At 41.2% G+C, this 19,264-nt stretch overlaps 1 protein-coding gene across 1 annotated transcript in view; it reads left to right on the top strand.

Annotated features, from left to right (window-relative positions):
- Nucleotides 1-161: 161 nt before the first annotated feature.
- The window catches only part of BIRC6 (baculoviral IAP repeat containing 6), a 234,076-nt gene continuing 214,973 nt past the window's right edge, over nt 162-19,264 (top strand). Inside the window, 5 exon segments of the mRNA XM_042449523.1 lie at nt 162-660; nt 11,200-11,381; nt 13,969-14,106; nt 16,381-16,574; nt 18,364-18,475. Of these exon segments, the coding sequence (XP_042305457.1) occupies nt 363-660; nt 11,200-11,381; nt 13,969-14,106; nt 16,381-16,574; nt 18,364-18,475 (924 nt within the window). The 5' untranslated portion in view covers nt 162-362.

Here is a 19,264-nt window from a genome sequence, read left to right as displayed (position 1 = left end):
TGGGCGGAGCCTGTTGGGGCGGCGGCGGCGGCGACGTAGCAGCGCGCGAGAGGAAGAGAGCGCCCTGGCCTTCCTTCCTTTCTTCCTGTTGGGCCTGCTTTTTAAGGGCTGTTTTTTAACCCCTTCGTGTCGCTCCGGCACTCCACATCCGGCGTGGCTGCGTCACTTCCTGCCGACGCCCGTTTTTCTCTCTCTCTCTCTCTCTCTGTCTTTTTCCCTTTCTCCCTCGGTCTCCCTCTTCTTCCCCTCCCCCTTCTCCGGACCCGGATGCTGAGCAGCGGCGGCGGAGGAGGCTCCTCTCGGGACTGTCAGTGAGCGAGCGGCTCCGCTCCTCTCCCCCGCCGGGCCTCCATTTCCTCGCCATGGCGGAGGCCGGAGGCGGCGGCGGTGGAGGAGGAGGAGGTTTAGGAGCAGCGGCGGCGGCGGCGTCCTGTTCCTTCTCCTCGGCCGCGGCGGCCTTGTCTCCTTCGCCGTCGAGCGGCCCAGGCCTGTGCGAGTGGCTGCTGCTGAGGGACGGCTGCCTGCGCTGCGACGCCGACGGGCTCTGCAGCCTCTGCTACCACCCGGCCCTCAACGCCATCCTCGCCGTCACCGCCCGCGGCGCCATCAAAGTCATCGACGGCACCTCGGGCGCCACGCTCCAGGCCTCGGCCCTCAGCGGTGAGAGAGAGAGATGGGATGCATCCACACTGGAGGGATAAACCGGTTTGGCAGCGCTTTAACTCTTTCTGCCTCAAGGCTATGGAATTCTGGGAATTGGAGTTTGTTGTGGGGCTCTGGGCCCCACAACAAACTCCAACTCCCAGAATTCCATAGCAAGGAGTGAGACAAAGAGTTAAAGCGCTGCCAAACCGGGTTATCTCTCCAGTGTGGATTTGGATAGAATAATAATAAACACAGTACAGTATAGATTTCTCTTGTAGCACCTTTGAGGCTGACTGAAAGGAAGAAATTGGCAGCACAAGGTTTCCTAGACCTCAGTCTACTTCCTCAGGTGCGTTTGGAAGAGAGACAAGTAGGCTCCAGCCTAGGAAAGCTCCCCTGCTAACTTCTTCCTTTTGGTGAACCTCAAAAGGGGCTACAAGACCTTTCCCAAACGTACTGATTCTACAGATTAACGCGGCTGTATCTTTGGACTGGCATGGGGAGCTTTCCTATGGGGGGCCAGTTTGTCCTGGTGGGGTTTGCGACATTAGAGAACAGGGTTTGAGCCCCGGCTCGGCCAAAGGACCTTCTTGGGCAAGAAGGCAGAGTGGTGGAGTCTCCTTCTTTGGGGGTCTTTAAACAGGGATGGGATGGCTGTCTGTTGGGGATGCCTTGATTGTGAGTTTCTGCATGGCAGAATGGGTGGCCCTGGGGTCTCTTCCAATTCTATGATTCTGAGTCACGCTCTCTCAGCCTCTCGGGAAGGCCGCGGCAATCCCCTTCCCTTGAACAAATCTTGTCCAAGAAAACCCCATGACAGGTTCACCTCAGGGTCACCATGAGTTGGAAATGACTTGAAAGAGACACAAAATAGACAGGCAACAGGGTTCGCACCCATTGGATTCCCTTGGACAGGCCACACTCTCTCAGCCTCTCAGGGGGAGGCAATGACAGATCCCCTCTGGGCCAGTCTTGCTGAGAAGAACCCATGATAGGGTTGCCATAAGCCAGAGACATGCAACAAAGAATGCCTGGCGTGCCTCCCTCTTCCTCTGCCTCAGTGCCACAAATTCTCCCTTGTCCCATCATGGCTTCTGAGACAGGCGACAGGAAGCTCCCAATGTTGATGCACATCCAGGGATGTGTCTGCACTGTAGAAATGATGCACTTTGGTGCCACTTCAGGGAAGACGTATTTTGCCTTTTCTTCTCCTCTTTTCCTACCGTTGCTTAATTTGTTGCTGCTGTTGTGTGCCTTCGAGCCACTTCCAACTTACGACAAACTTATCAGGGTTTTCTTGGCAAGGTTTGTTCAGAGGAAGTTTTGCCTAGGAGGAAAAACCTCTCACTTTGGAGAAACCAAAGAAGGGCTCCTTTGGGCCTTTCTCCCTTCTTTATTGCTTTCTCTTTCCCCGCAGCCAGCAAACTGTTTGCTTCATTTTATTTATTTATTATTTTATATCTTATTTTTTTATTTTCCTGATCGGCTTGATCTTTATTTGTCCATGTCCTGACCCTACTCCCAAGCATGTATAGCATTACTTTCATAGCTGCACACACAGAAGGGACTGAGGGTGTTGCTCCAAAAACTTTTACAAGTCCTTGTCTGCAGGTGTTCCTTAGTGGAAAGAAAGAGGGGGAGAAAAAGAAGCAGAAAAGATCAGCTCTGGCCCATGCTAGCTTACTTTAATTTTTTTTTAAAACGTCTGTTATCCTCCAGCTCTTTGGCTTTGAATCCCATTTTGGGAGAAGGGTGGGATATAAATCCCTTAAATCAATAAAATTAAAATTTAAAAAACAGGTGTAGAGGAGAAAGAGAGTAGGACTTGCTTGTACCAAATGTCATTATGAGCAGTTCAAGGGACTCTTCTTGGGGGGGGAAGAGTGCAGGATGTGCCCACACATGTGTTTTGCAGTATTTATGGCCCTTGGAAAGCTGAGAAAAGCCATGGCTTTCTACTCTATAGACTTGGTTTTAGACAGCCATAGGTTTCTACTGTATATATTCGCGTCCCTCCACATTCGAGAATTTGACTTTTGCGGATTTGATTATTCATGGATTTTATTAATATGTTCTCTCTAGGAATATCTAGGCCCTCCATCACAACTCTATGGTCAACTTTAACCAAAAGTCACACTGAAGGACCTAGTCTAGTCCTAGAGAGAACACTCCACTAGGCATTTATAGGTCCTTCAGTGCAATTCTATGATCAATGTCTGGCAGATGTTGACAGCACAGTTTTACTGGAGGATCTAGAGATTCCTAGAGAGATATTCTCTCAGGTAAAAATGTAGTGTTTTTGTTATTTGTGATTTTTCCACATTCATGAAGGTCCTGTGCCCCTAACCCAAGCAGATGTGGACGGATGAGTATACATGGTTTTTGACAAGCCATAGCTTTCTACTATATATAGATGTTTTTTCATGAGCCATAGCTTTCTACTGTATATACATGCTTTTTGACAAGCCACACCTTTTTACTGTACATACAGTTTATAATGAGCCATAGCTTTTTACTATATAGACACAGTTTTTGACAAGCCTTAGCTTTCTACTATACAGTTGGCTCTCCGTTTTCACGGGGGATCCGGTCCAGACCCCCCCCCCCCCGCAAAAACAGGCTTGCGTTTATTCAAGCCCCATAGGCTTGAGTGGAACGCACCTCCGTGCCTGCGGCAAGGGCGCTCACACCATTGCAAATAGCAGAGGTCGCCCCCTGCGTATTTTAAAGGGCGTGGATCTCAGATCTGTGCATTAGGAGGGGTGACTGTATATAGATGGTTTTTGACAAGCCATAGCTTCCCACTGTCTATATACGGTTTTTGACAAGCCATAGCTTCCCATTGTATATTCTGTACATCATTTTTGATGCATGACAAATTGGGTTGTTGGGAAGGATGCACAATCTTTGTTTAGAGCGCATGCTGTTAACAAAACTGAAAGTGTTTCACAAGTTGCATTTTGAGTATTAACTTTGATTAACATTTTCTGTTATGTTGTCTTCAGAAACATTAATTTGTGTGCCTTACAGCAGCCATAAGGCAAATCCTATCATGGGGCTTTCTTGGCAAGTTTCTTCAGAGGGGGTTTACCATTGTTGTCCTCTGAGGCTGAGACTGTGACTTGCCCAATGTCATCCAGTGGTTTCCATGGACTAGTGGGGATTTCAACCCTTTGCCTCCAGAGTCATAGTCCACCACTATGCCACAGTGGCTCAGGAAATATTAATAATCTGTTAAAAGCTATAGCATTGCAAAATTTGGACACTCTTCTGCCTCTGCTACATTAACTGATGCAGCTAAATCAGATTTAGAGGTAGATGCAAATTCCTGATCAGCCACATAATCTTGATGTCTAAGGAAAGTGTATGCACAGATAATTGCACTATCAGATCTCACACTGACCAGATCACCAGATCACAGGTTCTCTTACTCTCTTCTTCCTTGAACATTGCATGGCTTTGGCTGAGCAACCTGTGGCCCTCCAGATGTTATTAAGACTTCACCTCCCATCAGTGCAAGCAACATTGGCAGTAGTGAAAAAATGATGGAGGCCGAAGTCCTTTAGTGTTAGAGCAAGTTTCTTCAGGCAGCAAATAACCATCTCGGGCCCAGAAACTACTATTCTAGCCCACTTTACTCACTGTATGTTTTGCTAGAAGAATTAGTGGCTCACTTTTAGAAACAATGTGACCTTACAGATTCTCTCCTAAAAACAATATGGCTTTGACACTGAATGGCAAAAGCAAATGGAGTGTGAAATTTGATGTTTTTCTGATCTTTGTTTTGTAACCAGAGATAACACTATCTTTCCCTATAAATGCATCTGGACTATGAATTTACCAAGCATTTGGAATGTATATTTAGAGGAGGATTGACAGAGACTAAAAAATAAACTGTAGGAAGAAATGGAACTAGTATAAAATAAACAAAACAAACCATACAGGGGGAAAAAACCACCTGGGATTTTCAAAACTAACTCTTGTGGCGTTTCAAAAACTAACATTTACTATGGATATAGTTCAGCTTTGAGGATCTGTAATTTTTTAATTTTTGTTTTTGTTGCAGCCAGCATGGCTGTCCATCAAGCCATACTGATTGCAACAAAACCAACAAAAATTACTGGTAATTAATAATAAAAAACTAGTAGTTCCAGTTTTGATAAATTATCTTCTTTAAAATAATAAAATTATATCCTGCTTCTGTTATAACATGACCTTTATTAACATGGTTTAAAAATTTTTTTGGAAAAGGTAACTAACAGCCAAATAGATCAGAAGTAGTGAGAGCCTATGAAAGATACAGTGTTCAGTTAATATCTAAAGCAGTGGCTCCCAACCTGTGCTCCATGGAGCCCTTAGGGCTCCATTTGCATTTCCCAGGTGCTCTGTGGCCATTTCAGGAAAATGAAAGAAATAGATACTGAAATTAAAGAATAAGAAACAATAAGGTAACATGGCTCCTAAGTACCATTAACTTGTAAGACATAGGGTAGGCCTCTTAAGGGCCCTTGTCATGATTCACATGTTCTTGGTAGTCAGTGCTCACTACACTTTAAAATATATTCTGTACTTCAGCACATCAAAATTGCCCTTTTATATGCTAAGGAATCCTGGGAATTATACTTTCTTGTGGCACCAGAGCTCTCTGTCGGAGAACCCTAAATGTCTCACAGAACTACAATACCCAGAATTCCCTAGCATTGAGCCAGGGCACTTAGAGTGGTCTCAAACTGGATTTTTTTCTGCCATGTGTTTTGGACCTAAGATTGCATCCATTCTACAGAAATAGTCCATTTTGATACCATTTTAACTGCCATGCCTTAATGCTATGGCATTCTGAGATTTGTAGTTTTGTGAGATATTTAGCCTTTTTTTTTTTCAGAGAGCTAAAGTGCCTCAACAAACTACAGATCTCAGAATTCTGTACCATTGAGCTATGGCAGTTAAAGTGGTATGACACTGGATTATTTCTACAGTGCTGATGCAGCCTAAGTCATAAATGAAAAAGATGGTACCATTTAGATTTCATTATTTTGACTGTTCTCTCCTGCTATCTGATTCCATTCAGATGGACCTGGCCTGGTAGGTGACACGATTGTACTGCTAGGGTGATTTTGCTGCCTTTCCCTTAGTTTCACTTGAGCTTCACATATATTCTAACTACTGAATAGTACAACCCAGCTTAATAATTGTTAACCCAAGTGTCACTGGGTATTTTAGATGAACAGTTCTGCACCTGATATTACCAAGAGTCAAAAAGAAGAAGAAATTATGTGACTGGGGAACCTGCTACTTTAGAAAGCTTGACTTTTCCAAAATGTAACAGCTGTTTGGTCTGACATCTCTTTAAAAGAAGCCTTTATACATAGTTGGGCTGGATTTAATTATTCTTTGCTTTATTCCAGCACAATTTTGTATTAATGCTCTCATTTGTACAGTCACTCATATGTTAACGGTGTGGACTAAACCAGATGTGGGGAACCTCTGGCCATTCAGATGTTGTCAGTGGATATAGTGATGTAAGTTGCAATTGAAAAACAAAGAGGACCACAGATTCGCTATCTTTGGTCTGTAGTATAGCTACAGGCATGTTAGCCTGATTCACATCAGTTTAAAGTCAAGTTCCCTGTTCAGTGGAAACACAATTCAGTTGCCTTAAAGTAAAGAGAGTGTGATGGCTTCCTCAATTAATTTTGCTGTTGGCAGTGTAGACAAACCAGTGAGACACTGTCCTCCAGTTGCCACATGAATGAAATGCTGTCTCATGTGAGCTTAAATTATTATTATTATTATTATTATTATTATTATTATTATTATATGTATTATGCCTGGGGACCTGCATTGAGTAAACAAAATCACTAGTATGGGACAGTAATAGAAGATGTACTTGAAGAGAAAGGAAGCCCTTCTGAGTTCTCTCTCTCTTGGTCCATTGCAGCAGTGGGCTAGTGTTCAGACACAGGTAAAACATATACCTATGACTGAGCTGTGCACCCTTTCCCTAATCACAGTGTACTGAATTTTTGTCTGCTTTTGGCAGTATGCTTTGATTTTGCAGAACCCCATCCTACATTTCTGTTGACTTAACAAATACGGATTTGTATGGCTGCACCATAATTATTTTCCTTCATCTTTTTGGTCTGGTTTGACCTTGTTGGAGATTGATAGTTGGACTTGGCATGAACCCTAACTCCCTGTTGATTATTCTTCTAGCGCAAGGTTGGGAGTTGTGTGGCTCCTGATGAAATGGATCTCCAAGCATTCCTTTCCATCAGCTGTGCTGTCTCTGGCTACTAGGTGTTGCAGTACAATAACATCTGGAGGGCTGCTTTCTAACTGTCCTATTTGACCTAGGCTGTGACAGTTGTGCAAGTACAGTCTGAAGTGCTAGCTATAACTAGGAAACTCTTGATACTGCTTTTTAGAAAAATGATATATGACATTTTATAATTATGACTCTTGACCAGTGAACTGTTGAATTGATTAATCAGTCATAGACAGAGAAGGCTGCTTTTGAGGCAAAGACAAAAGGGGCAGGATGTTCAGGGGCAGGCAGAGGAGGCAGAAGGACCAGCAAGGGCTAGGGCCACTCCATCTCCACTGAAGAATGATGAAGAATATTGTTATAATGTTATAATGCCGGTGACCGAGTGCTGGGTAAAATCCTTGCCCTTCTCTTGAGCTTGGAGAAAGGGATGGGCATTTCCTTGACTTTTCACTGAGCTTTGGAAGTCCTGATCCTTGGATGCCAGAGACAGGATTTTGTCCCTCAAGGGCAGAATGCGGAGACTTGGCTTTCATCTTTGTGAGCTTACTTTTGTGAAATATTAAGCCTTTTCTGGTAGAGGGCTCTGATACCACTAAAAATCCCAAGATTCCATAGCATTGAGCCATGGAAGCTAAAGTGGTGTGAAACTGGATTATTTCTGCAGTGCAGATGCAGCTCTGATGAACTTAAATTCTGGTAGTGTAATTACCAATGAGCCCTATTAGAGGGAAGAGGTCATTAATATATAATATGTATACTCACGTATAAGGCTAGAAATTTTGTTCAAAAAATTGACCCCCAAAACTTGGGTCAGCTTTTCAGCAGGTCATTATGAATACTATATTTTAACTCTTATCCAAAACGGAATCATCCTCTCTCTGAGTATAACCTTAGGCCATCCTAGGAGCACCTGAAAGAAACACTACCACCGCTACCCTGCCCCCTCTTCCACGTCTCTGTTTCTGACCTTTTTGAATGCCTGGAAATCAAAATTGTGGCAGCGGCAGTTCTTTGAGACCTCTCATAGGAACACCAAAAGGAATTGAGCTTTGAAGGATTTGAATTAAGATAGTTGTGTTTATTTGTCAGCTTTCTGGCAAAGTTATCATCTTAAAGTTAAAGTCTATAATCAAAGTTGCCATTTTCTTTGCTTTGCCTTTTCATCCTTTTTGACATTTGTGGGTTTTCTTAGCCTCGCCTGGGTCTGGTCGCCTCCCACACACATCACACAGAAACAGTTTACTGTAGTTCCCGCCAGACAGCCTTTACGGTGAACCCAAACAGTTATGCTTGCTGAAATTTTGTAAGTTCTTTGGAATCGTTTTCCTTTGCTCCCTCTTTTACATCATTAGGTTTTACCCTCAATTTATCCATGGGTCATAAAATCCATAATTTTGTCCCCAAAACCTGACCTTGGCTTATACATGAGGTCAACTTATAGTTTATATATGGTATTTTACCTAGTATGGTAACATGCAACAAAACCCCAGCCCTCAAATCTTTTTATTTAAAATAGCATGGTTTTACTGTCAAAATATAATGGTGTATATAATTATTCTTATGTTAATTCCTTAAGACATATTTAAAATGATGACTAGCCATTTAGCAGCTGGTGTTTCTGTGGTTGTTTTAAAACTGTATTTATTGAAATATTTTTTTCAGTTGTTGCATTGAGTAGAACAGTGATAGGCTGCAAAAGTATGTATGAAGATGAGAATGCAGCTAGAGCTCAGTTGCGTGCTTCACATAGGATATACTCTCAGTATGGAAACTGAAGTAGCAGACTACTACATTCAGTTACGTGAAAAGGCAGAAGTTGATGACTTGTAATTCAGATATGCTATTGTTAACATGTAGCTGTTGGCAGACTTATAGGTGAAAACTACTACGTAATTTTAAAAAATAGATTTTATTTTTTTATGTTTTAAACTTTAAAAATTATTTAATTTTAAAAAATGGTTTCTTTATATTTTTTAATGTTTTTATATTGTTTTTAATTTGTATGGTTTTAAATTTGCCATGAGCCCCCTTGAGTCCCTATACTGGGAGAAAGGCAGGATATAAATAAATAAAATAATAACAGTAATAACAGTAATTTAATAAGAAAGCATAGGTTCCACATACAAAATATTTTTTAAACTAGACTAGATGGGGTGGGATTCACCAATCTTGTATAAGTAATCTTCCATGAACAATAAAATGTTTTGAGGCTTTCCAAATGCAGTTCTACAGCTAGGATAAAACTTGATTGATACCGAGTCTTATCGCAGATTGAAGAACATACTGGTTAGATATTTGGTGGGCTGAAAAGCAAGTTGGAGAGTAGTTTAATGCTTAGTGTCTGTCTGCACCACTCAGTAACATTAGAAAATAGGGTATTCCTGAAATGTAGAAAAGCAGCGTAACCTGGTGCACTAGCCACCCTAAGCATTCCTTGCCATCAGCTGTGTTATCTCTGGCTGGTAGGAGTTGTAATGCAACATCTGGCAGGTGTTTTTCAGTGCAAGTATTTTCCAATGTATTGTTCTAAGTTTTCTCTAATGTATTTGAGAAATTGTGAAATGCAGTAGCAATGTTACTTAAGATTTGGAAGTACTGGAGTGTTTTAAAGAATAGGTGGAAAGCTAACTGTGTGTCATCCTCATGATGCAAGCTTAGCAGAAAGCATTTGTGAACTAAAAACAAAGTATTATAAAGGCCTCATGGAATGTATATAAAAGTATACCTCAGTTAATGAAGTAGATGTGTTCTTGGGCATCGCTACTTCAACAGAAAATTTGGTACCAAAGGCAGAAATAACATGGAAAGAAGAGGGGAAGGTTCTGCCACCATTAAAAAAACAGTTAAATATGTTTCAGCAAACTTTTTATTAAATACTAAGAACATACTAAGGTCATATAAACATTTTGAGTCTTCTAGAGAACATGCATTCTTCCTAAATGTATCAAGGGATTTTTTCTACTTTCACCAGCTTCCACTTTTCTTTTGATTTTGGTGTCCACATTTATAGATTTTTTTTTCATTCTGGGCATGGCTTATAATACATGTTTATCAGCTCACTCCTTTCTCTCTTGTTGTTCGCACATGCTTCGTGCAGGATTCTGGAGTTAACATGATAGCCTGTTCTAGGTTGGTACACATATAGTAGTTACAGTGGGATTGGCTAGAGAAGAATCCCATTCTTTCTCATCTGAAGCTTTTTGCATTGTTTACTGAAGACACACAGCTGCAATCCAACATCAAAGGCTGTGTTTCTCCAGCCTCTTCCTCCATCCTCCCAGTGTCAGTGATGTTAAAACACAGTTGACTCTTCGTATCTATGGGGTTTCTATTCTGGACTCCTTCCCCCCGCATGGATAGTAAAATCTGTTGGACCTCACATCCTGTTGTTATGGTGGCGCAGTGCACACATGGCCACTTTGTTGTGGTCGCATTCACATGACACCATTGGGGGGGAACGAGTTGGGGCCATCCACGGATGCGCCAATCCGCAGATGGCAAGCCCATGGATGAAAAGGGCCAACTGTACTTCCAGTTAGACAGGGGCTAAGGAAGACTTTGTAAAAAGGAGCTTCTTTTTGCTAACTGAGGGAAGCCTGGATATATAGGCTGTTTACCCCCCCCCCCCCCCGCTATCTCCTTTTCCTTTTCTGTCATGATTAGATTGTAAGCCTGAGGGCAGGGAACTGTTTTGTTCAGGTTTTTTATTGTAAAGTGCTATGTACAGCGATTGCAGTATTTTAATAAATGATGACGATAATGATTATCATATTGTATTGCACAGAGTGGTGCTGACTGACAATTGTAGGTTTTTGGTGAATGTGTAAAACAAAGTTTGGTCATGGCTGTTCCAGAATAATCCATTGTCGAAAGATAAAGACCAAAGTATGAAATAATAACTAAGTGAAAAATGTTAGCTGCAACTTTAAATTTATGCCAAAATCATATATAATGGCAAATCTACTTCTCTAATTTTACTTTGTGTTCCATTAGAAGATGTGTCTGAAACTGTCAGAGTTTTGAGGTCATTTTGTCAAGTACCATAGGAGCTATGGTTGGAAAAAAGACATGACACAAGACTTTGAATTGGGGACAGTGGAACATCTCTCCGTCTCTCTTGGTAAAACATAACCCATGCACTTGATTCCAGTGATGGCTTGGATAATTTGAAGTAGATTAATGATTTGAAGTTTTAAAAAGACATAGTGCTTATTTCCTTTCTCCAGGACTAATTGAGTGTGGTGAATATCAGTTTTAACATAGTTCTCTTTTTTAACTTTGTACAGCTAAACCAGGTGGACGAGTGAAATGTCAGTACATTTCTGCTGTGGATAAAGTCATCTTTGTGGATGATTATGCTGTTGGCTGTAGAAAAGATCTGAATGGCATCTTGTTGTTGGACACAGCTCTGCAAACACCTGTTTCTAAGCAAGATGATGTGGTTCAGCTAGAATTGCCAGTGACAGAGGTAAGCAATTTATGATATTCCTACTACTTCAGGATTTTTTTTCTGGGATTCCAATTGTGTGTGAATGTGTGACTAATGGAAAATGTTTTACATATGCTACAATACAACTGGAGTATTCCAGGTACAGTGCGCCCTTGGCTTATGAAAGAGATCTGTTCCGGACCCCCCCCCCCCCCAATGCCAAATACTGGGCATGCTCAAGCCCCATTCAGGTGAATGGGGCTTGTGCATGCGGCAATGTGCACGTGCTATGGGAGCACGCCCCATTCATCCGAATGGGACATGCCGCCCCGTGCGCTCCTGTGTGGCTTTGCACATATGCTCAAAGCCATGTATAATGCGGGTGCACTGTAATTGGTTTACATTTCATTAGGAGTTGCTATTAGTTCTAGAAGAAAGAACGGTGTCGTTGCTCCTTATTTGCATATACAGTGGGACCTCAGTATCCGCGGGGGTATCCGTTCTGCTCCCTTCAGCGGATACCAAAATCCATGGGACTTCAAGTCCTGTTGTTCCCAATTGCGGCACATTGCATGTGGCTACGCCGCCGTTAGGAAGAACAGGACTTCAGATGAAGTTCCCTTGTCCCTAATGGTGGCATGGTGGCATGCACGTGCTGCTACTTGGGACAATGGGGGCTGTCCCTAATGGCAGCGCAGCCATGTGCATGCACCACCATTGGGAACAATGAAGGCTTGCCGTCCATGGATGCTTAAATGTGCAGATGGCAATGATTCCATTGGTCCAGAATATGGTAGCACAGTGAAGCTAGGAATATGGTATTTTTATTATAGTTACTGCACTTATAATGCCTTTTTCCGTTGTTATATTGGTCTAAGTATTGTCCTTGGCCTTTGTTTTCTGAAGTACAAAAAACCGTTCCGCTTCCCCCCTCCCAAAAAATTGGAAACTCACATATATTCAAGCCCCATTGGCTTGAATGGCCATGCGCTCTTGAGTGCGCGCCATGTTAGCCAATGGGGCTCACCTCTCCATAAATAATTGAGACTGTGGACTTCAAGTCCACAAAAATGGAGGGGCAAGTGTAGTCAGTAATGAACAAATATTATTATTAGCTGAACAAAATGTGTCATACCAGCTTCTATGTTCTTAGTTGGCATCTGCTTTTTTTTTTTTTAATGTTTTACCTGGTCTAACTGGTTAATTCTATCCTAAAGCACTTATACAGAGTTTACCACAAATTCAAATAAATAAACATTATTTCTATGTTTCTCCTTGTTCATTCCTAATGTTCAAATCACGCTTGTTATTTTTCCATGTTAACTTTCTGTTTAGCAACTCAGTGTTTTTCTTGAATATCAGTGCTCTTCCTATGTAGATGAGTAATTATTGGTAATATAAAAGGCCAGGTAAACTTTTGGGAGTACAGTGGTACCTCGGGATACGAAATACCCAGGTTACGAAATTTTCGGGATACGAAAAAATCCCATAGGAAAACATTGTTCCGGGTTACGAATGTTTTTTCGGGTTACGAAAAAACTTTTGGTGCTTTTTTCGGCTTTTTTGCACGGAATCGCGGCTTTTCCCCATTAGCGCCTATGGCAATTCAGCTTACGAAGGCTTTTCGGGTTACGAACGGTGCCACGGAACGAATTAATTTCGTAACCCGAGGCACCACTGTATTGGAAATTGCCCTCTGTGCCTCTCACTGGGTATTTCTCCTGATTGGTGACTGATGATGAATAACTGGGAGGGCTAATTTCACCTCTGGGATTTCAGATGCTTAGTGGTTTGATAATAATAAGAATTTACTCATGTTTGCATCACTAATAGACTTTCTTTTGTCTGAACTATCTTTTCAATTACTTATGATAAAGTTACAACAATTTAACAAGCCCTCAGTGTTGCTTTTTGTGGGTTTTTCGGGCTATGTGGCCATGTTCTAGAAGAGTTTCTTCATGACATTTCGCCAGCATCAGTGGCTGGTATCTTCAGAGAATGCTTTCCTGGAAAGGAGTTGGGTATATACTGTATATATATACTATATGACCTGGGAAGGCAGAAGTGATTTGCATGTGTATTGTTCTGTTGCTAATGGCAGGCCTCGGGGTGGGAGAGTATGCAAAGGATGCTGGCGAAACGTCAGGAAGAAACTCTTCTGGAACATGGCCACAAAGCCCGAAAAGCCCACAAAAAACTATGGATGCCAGCCATGAAAGCCTTCAACTTCACTTCAGTGTTGCTTTGCCACATCAGCTTGCTTTTCCACGGATTTTACTTGTTCAGCAAGCCAGGAGAAAACATACATGATCAGAGTATCAGAATAATTTTTTTCATCTGGAACCTCAGTTGCCTCTCAATGGAAGTGGTTTATGCCTTAGTGGTAAATGTGAGGTGTAGAGTGTCACAAGCCTTTCCTATGTTAAATGTATGCCTTGATCCAGCATCCAGACAACCTTACAGTATTGTGCTTTTGAAAGGAGGGATTAGTGTCAAGATTCTTATGTAATTTTGGTTCATGAGATTCCTAGAGTGCCTCTTCGAGAAATGTTAAAAGCAAATATAATAATATTGAATCAGGGCTTCAGATTATTCAGATATTACTAATTTTGTCCACACACTTTAGGCTCAACAACTGTTATCAGCTTGCATAGAGAAAGTAGATGTCTCCAGCACAGAGGGCTATGATTTGTTTCTTGCACAATTGAAAGATGGCTTAAAAAATACCTCACATGAAACAGCAGCAAACCACAAAGTTGCAAAGGTAAGGTATCCTTTCCAATCTCTTTAATGCTTTATTCTCTTGGATGATCTATCCTGTGTTTAATGTTTAAAGGTTTTTGTTTTTTTTTACTGGCATTTATGCATAATCTAGCCTTAAACTAGTTAGTGACTGCCTTCAAGCTTTTATGTTTGTCTGTTTTATATCCTACTTTTGTGTTTTTCATTTTTAATTTGAGAACTACTTTGGAAAGGCAGTACTGTAATATTTTAAATAAAATAATCAGGCTTGAATAACATGAAATTCCATGTCATAATGTCATTATATAATGGCATGTAAGGTTCAGAATGCAAACAGATATTAGTATTTTTCTAACTTTCTATGTTTTTTTATCACTTGAAGCCTCTGTGATTAGGCTATGCCACTGTTCTCATCCCGATAGTTTGCTGCTGCTTCCTCAGCTATGCACTGATAGTCTGAAAGGGGAAGTCTTGTGTATATTCCAAGCCACATCATACTGGAAATCTCAATGAGAGCGGATTCATTGTGTCTGCTGTTGAATGGTGAATCATATATCTACCGTATATATTCGTGTATAAGTCGACCTCATGTAGAAGTTGAGGACAGTTTTGAGGCCAAAATCATGGCTTTTGATATGAGCCATGGATAAGTCGAGGGCCAAACACTGGGACACGTTACAAAAGATCTAAAGGGGAAAACAAAGCACCACTTCTCTTCCTCTGGACCTCTGCCAAGGGTCACAGTCTTGGCATGGAAAATGGGGGGGGGGCCCTCAACGTGCATGCGCGCACGCGCACACACACACACATTCTCTCTCTCTCTCTCTCTCTCTCTTCCCTTTAACACCAGCATTTCCAAGGCTCATGGCTTGCAAAACGGAGTACAAACTTCTCTCGCTTTCTCATTTCCCTTCATCACCATTTTCAAGGCTCATGGCTTGCAAAACAGGGTACAAACCTTTCTCTCTCTCTCTCTCTCTCTCTCTCTCTCTCTTCCCATCCCCCTCAGCATTTCCCAGGCTCATGGCTTGCAAAACGGGGTACAAGCCTGGGCATAATGTCTCTCTCCCTAGTCTCAGCAGCTGTTTCTTAGCTCTGGCTAAGAAGGAAAACAGGGATACCAGAAAGAGAAAGAGAGAGAGAGAGAGAGAGAGAGAGATTGGAGAGTGCATGGGGACTCAAACAGGGAGCTCTTTAAAGATCTCTGGCTACAAAGAAAGGGTCGGCACTTCTTTTAGGAGCTTTATAAGCAATGTTAACTTATTGCCCCCGTATATAAGTTGACCCTTTGGGGGCAAATTTCTTGACTTATAGTCGAGTGTGTACGGTACTTGAGATTGCCAAAAAGATTCAGTCTTCAGTCTTTCCAGAATCATTTACTTTCTAGTCAGTTATTAAATTATTGTTTCTGTTTAAAGTTGATCTTGAACATTCAGGCTTTATATTCAGAAAATATAAAAGAAAAAAGGCCTCTTAAGGGAGTTTGTGAAAGTCCTGTTTTCTAATAACTTCTTACTAAACACAGATAGCTTAGCAACTGCTGTGTTGAATCACTGGTGTATGTTTGACTGAGCTTGGAAATTAATCCTTTCAGATTCCAGGTTAAAAAAAATTACTCTCAATTATTGAGTGAAATTGGCTCAGTTCCAAGGTTGCTTTTTGAGTTTCCACAGATTACAAAGCAAGAGTCATAGGCATTGCCCTAAAGAAGGGCTAGAAATAATGGCTTGAACTGAGAAAACCACAAGTAGAGTTCTGTTTATACAGACAGAGCTTCCACGTTTCCCTTTTTGCTACAGTCCCTTGTACAGTATCTGCAAGAGGTGGCTCAAGCTCGGGGAACTCTCCAGAACATCATGTGGGGTGTGTGTGAGAGAATGAATCTGGAAATCAGGAGAGTCTCTCTGTCAGTGTAAAATCTGTATCAGTTTTAACCATTTTCCAAAAGTTTTTCTGTTTCCACATATCATTTCTGATTTGTCATGGTATCAAAAGTTTCATGGGAACTGATTAACTACAGTAGGTAATGGTTGTCTCTCCCCCCCCCCGCCCCCCATGTAATTGTTTCTGCTTGTAGGTATTACACAGGCAAGGTCTGAGGACTACCATGCAGACTGGTTACATTTGTACAGTATGGCATAATTAATACTTAAAGTATCTTGTGATTAGTGTAGCTTCCTGTAGAAGAAATAAAAGCAGATCCATATTTGTTGTGCATGAGATAAACTTCTCTTACATGACTCCAGTGTTCTATAATTATTTTGAGATTAAAAAGTATGCTTTTTCCCTCTTCTAGTGGGCCACAGTCACGTTCCATCTCCCCCATCATGTATTGAAGTCTGTTGCCAGTGCCATTGTAAATGAACTCAAGAAGATAAATCAAAACATTGCTGCCTTACCTGTAGCTTCATCTGTAATGGATAGATTATCTTACCTCTTACCTAGTGCACGACCTGAGCTTGGTGTTGGGCCTGGCCGATCAGTGGATAGGTATGGAGAAAAAAAATAATTGACTTTTTTTTAAGTTGTTTTGCAGTCTGTGTCTGTATGCGTGTGTGTTATCATTCTTAATCTGAACATACTTGGAAGGAATCTGAATTGAAGAAGCAATGCAAGATGTAAGGGTTTAACAGTCTTAAAATGTTAGTTATAGTCTAATGTTTCTAGATAGTTTTGGAGAGAATACATGAATCTTCAAGAGAAGAATTGAAATGATTGATGGGAGCATAGATTTCTGAAAACTACAGCTTGGGTATGTGTACTCACCCACTGTACAGTTGTTTGTGAATGGGAATTGCGTGAGTAATGGTAGTCCTGAACAACCTGTAACTCACAAGGTCAAATACAGATAACAGCAATCTCCTGGAATTCTCAGATGTCTGATAAGCAGATGTCTGTAGTTCTCTTTCTCTTCCATGGCTAGTGAGTTGCATTTGGCATGGTAAGTTGGAGTTGTTAGCTTACAGTTGTAAAGTGCTTAGAAACTTCTCAGTATGGTATGAACCAGTATATAAATGAAGCTGCTATTGCTGAGCTGGAGTTTTGCAGGCAGACTTTCTTTACATTAGGAATAGGCAACAGTACTGGATGTGGAGGCCAGTTTTTAACCCCAAACTTTATCTCATTTTTGGCTGAAAATTGTACTTGGAAGTGGCTGAAAGTCTATTTCCTGTTTTGCCTTTAGGGGGTCTAACCAATTTTTGGCCAGTTTGAAAAGTTGGAGGAAATGTTTATTAGAAAATGGCTGTTTCAGGAGCAGCTAATTATAGTTTGGGTATGTTTATAACCTGGGCGGGGGTGGGGGTGGAATGGAAGGGCAGGGGCCCGGTGTGGCTCCATATAACAAAACTGGGATTCCATGTAGTCCATAGATTGCACTTTCTCCACTACTGATTTATTACATTCCTGATAGAGAAAATGGTTAGAGGTGCTACGTAGCAGAAGTCAATGAACATGAAAAATACAGATTGTTGTGTTCTTTTATTTTTGTCCTGCAAGACAGTCAGGTGGGTTGTGGCTAGAATGGGTGGAAAGTACATATCTTGAAAAGCACAGTCAATATGATTGACTGTGCTTTTCAAGTTATGTACTTTCAATTAGATCTGAGGGCAATAGGTATTTGGGGGACAGTGCTGTTACTGAAAAGTTTTTGTTCATGAAAAGGTTGGATGTTCCGTGTAACAGGATGGGTGGGAGAAGCCCTCTTAAGACATAGAATCATAGGGTTGGAAGAGACTATAGGGGCCATCCAGCCCTACCCCCCTGCCATACAGGAATACTCAACCAAAACTCTCCCAACAGGTGGCCACCCAGCCTCTGTTTAATTCAAAATTCAACATGAAGAGCGGAGAGGGATGTACTCTCCAGCCCTGTCTCCCTCACCCAACCTTCCAGGGTTGACACTGGAAATGTTACATCAGTGCTCTATCCATGTTTGAGTGAATGCAGATAAGTAACTACCATAATCAGGGTGGTACCAAGAGTCCCAATCATATGGAGCACTGCAGCTGCATTTGGCTCAGTGTGGGTAGTTGTTATTGCATATCTCCTGCAACGACACAACATTTTTTAGAGATGCACTTTTTGCATTTTCCCATTTGTGTAGAATTTTGCATGCTTGTAGGAGATATAGTTGATTATGTTAGCAAGCTCTGTGAGCAAAGTGCAGCTAAGGAATGCTTTTGTTTTTTGTGTTGGAGGATGATATTCAGGAGGGGTTATAGCAATTAGGCACCACTTGGAATCTTCTGAAGTTGTTTTTCCTTTCTCCCCTTTAAAGGTCTTTAATGTATAGTGAGGCTAACCGACGGGAAACATTCACTTCATGGCCTCATGTAGGTTACAGGTGGGCACAACCAGATCCCATGGCTCAAGCTGGATTCTATCATCAGGTAAAATGTTGATACCTAAACTGGGAAGCTTAGAAGTTTGCTACCTTGGCCTACAATTCCTGCAATGGCTGATCATTAGGCATAATTGGCTGAGGTTTATGGGTGTTGCAGGCAACAGTTCTAGAAGATGCTATGTAGATTATTTGAAAACAAACAGCACTTTTGATTAGTTTGTTCTTTATTCCAGAAAGTTGCAGTAAATCACATTATATATTAGAGTGATTAGCCAACAAAATGTTTCAGTGTACAGTAGAAGCAAAACATGTTGGCTTTTGCCAATTTAGTTGCTCAAAATGAAAGTCAAATAAGTAAATGAATAATGTCAAATAAGTACTACTGTGCAACAATATATTGTGCTTTATGCTGAGTGCTAAAAAAAAATCTGCTACTGAAAATATGGTGAACTTCCATTAGTACTGTGCCTTTAGATCAAATAAATGTGAATCCCTTTTATTTCTGATCATTAAGCTATTTGGGTGCCTTGACACAATTTGGAAAGCAGTCCAGTAACTCAGCATTATATTGGTCTCTTTCATTCACATTGTTTATTAAAGCTTTCATAACAGCATACTACTCTATGGCCTAGTCAAAAGCCAAAGAAAGCATTTCAGAATAAGTCTGCCTTGATAGTTGTGTATGTACAATATTTCTCACCATATATAGACTACAGCAAAGCATTTGACTGTATAGATCACAAAACATTATGGGTGGCTCTTAAGGTCATGTGAGTGCCACTACATTATTATTATTATTATTATTATTATTATTATTATTATTATTATTATTATT

The sequence above is a fragment of the Sceloporus undulatus genome, chromosome 1 (genome assembly GCF_019175285.1).
Source record: "Sceloporus undulatus isolate JIND9_A2432 ecotype Alabama chromosome 1, SceUnd_v1.1, whole genome shotgun sequence".
Lineage (NCBI taxonomy): Eukaryota > Metazoa > Chordata > Lepidosauria > Squamata > Phrynosomatidae > Sceloporus > Sceloporus undulatus.
This window is presented reverse-complemented; position numbering and strand designations above follow the sequence as displayed.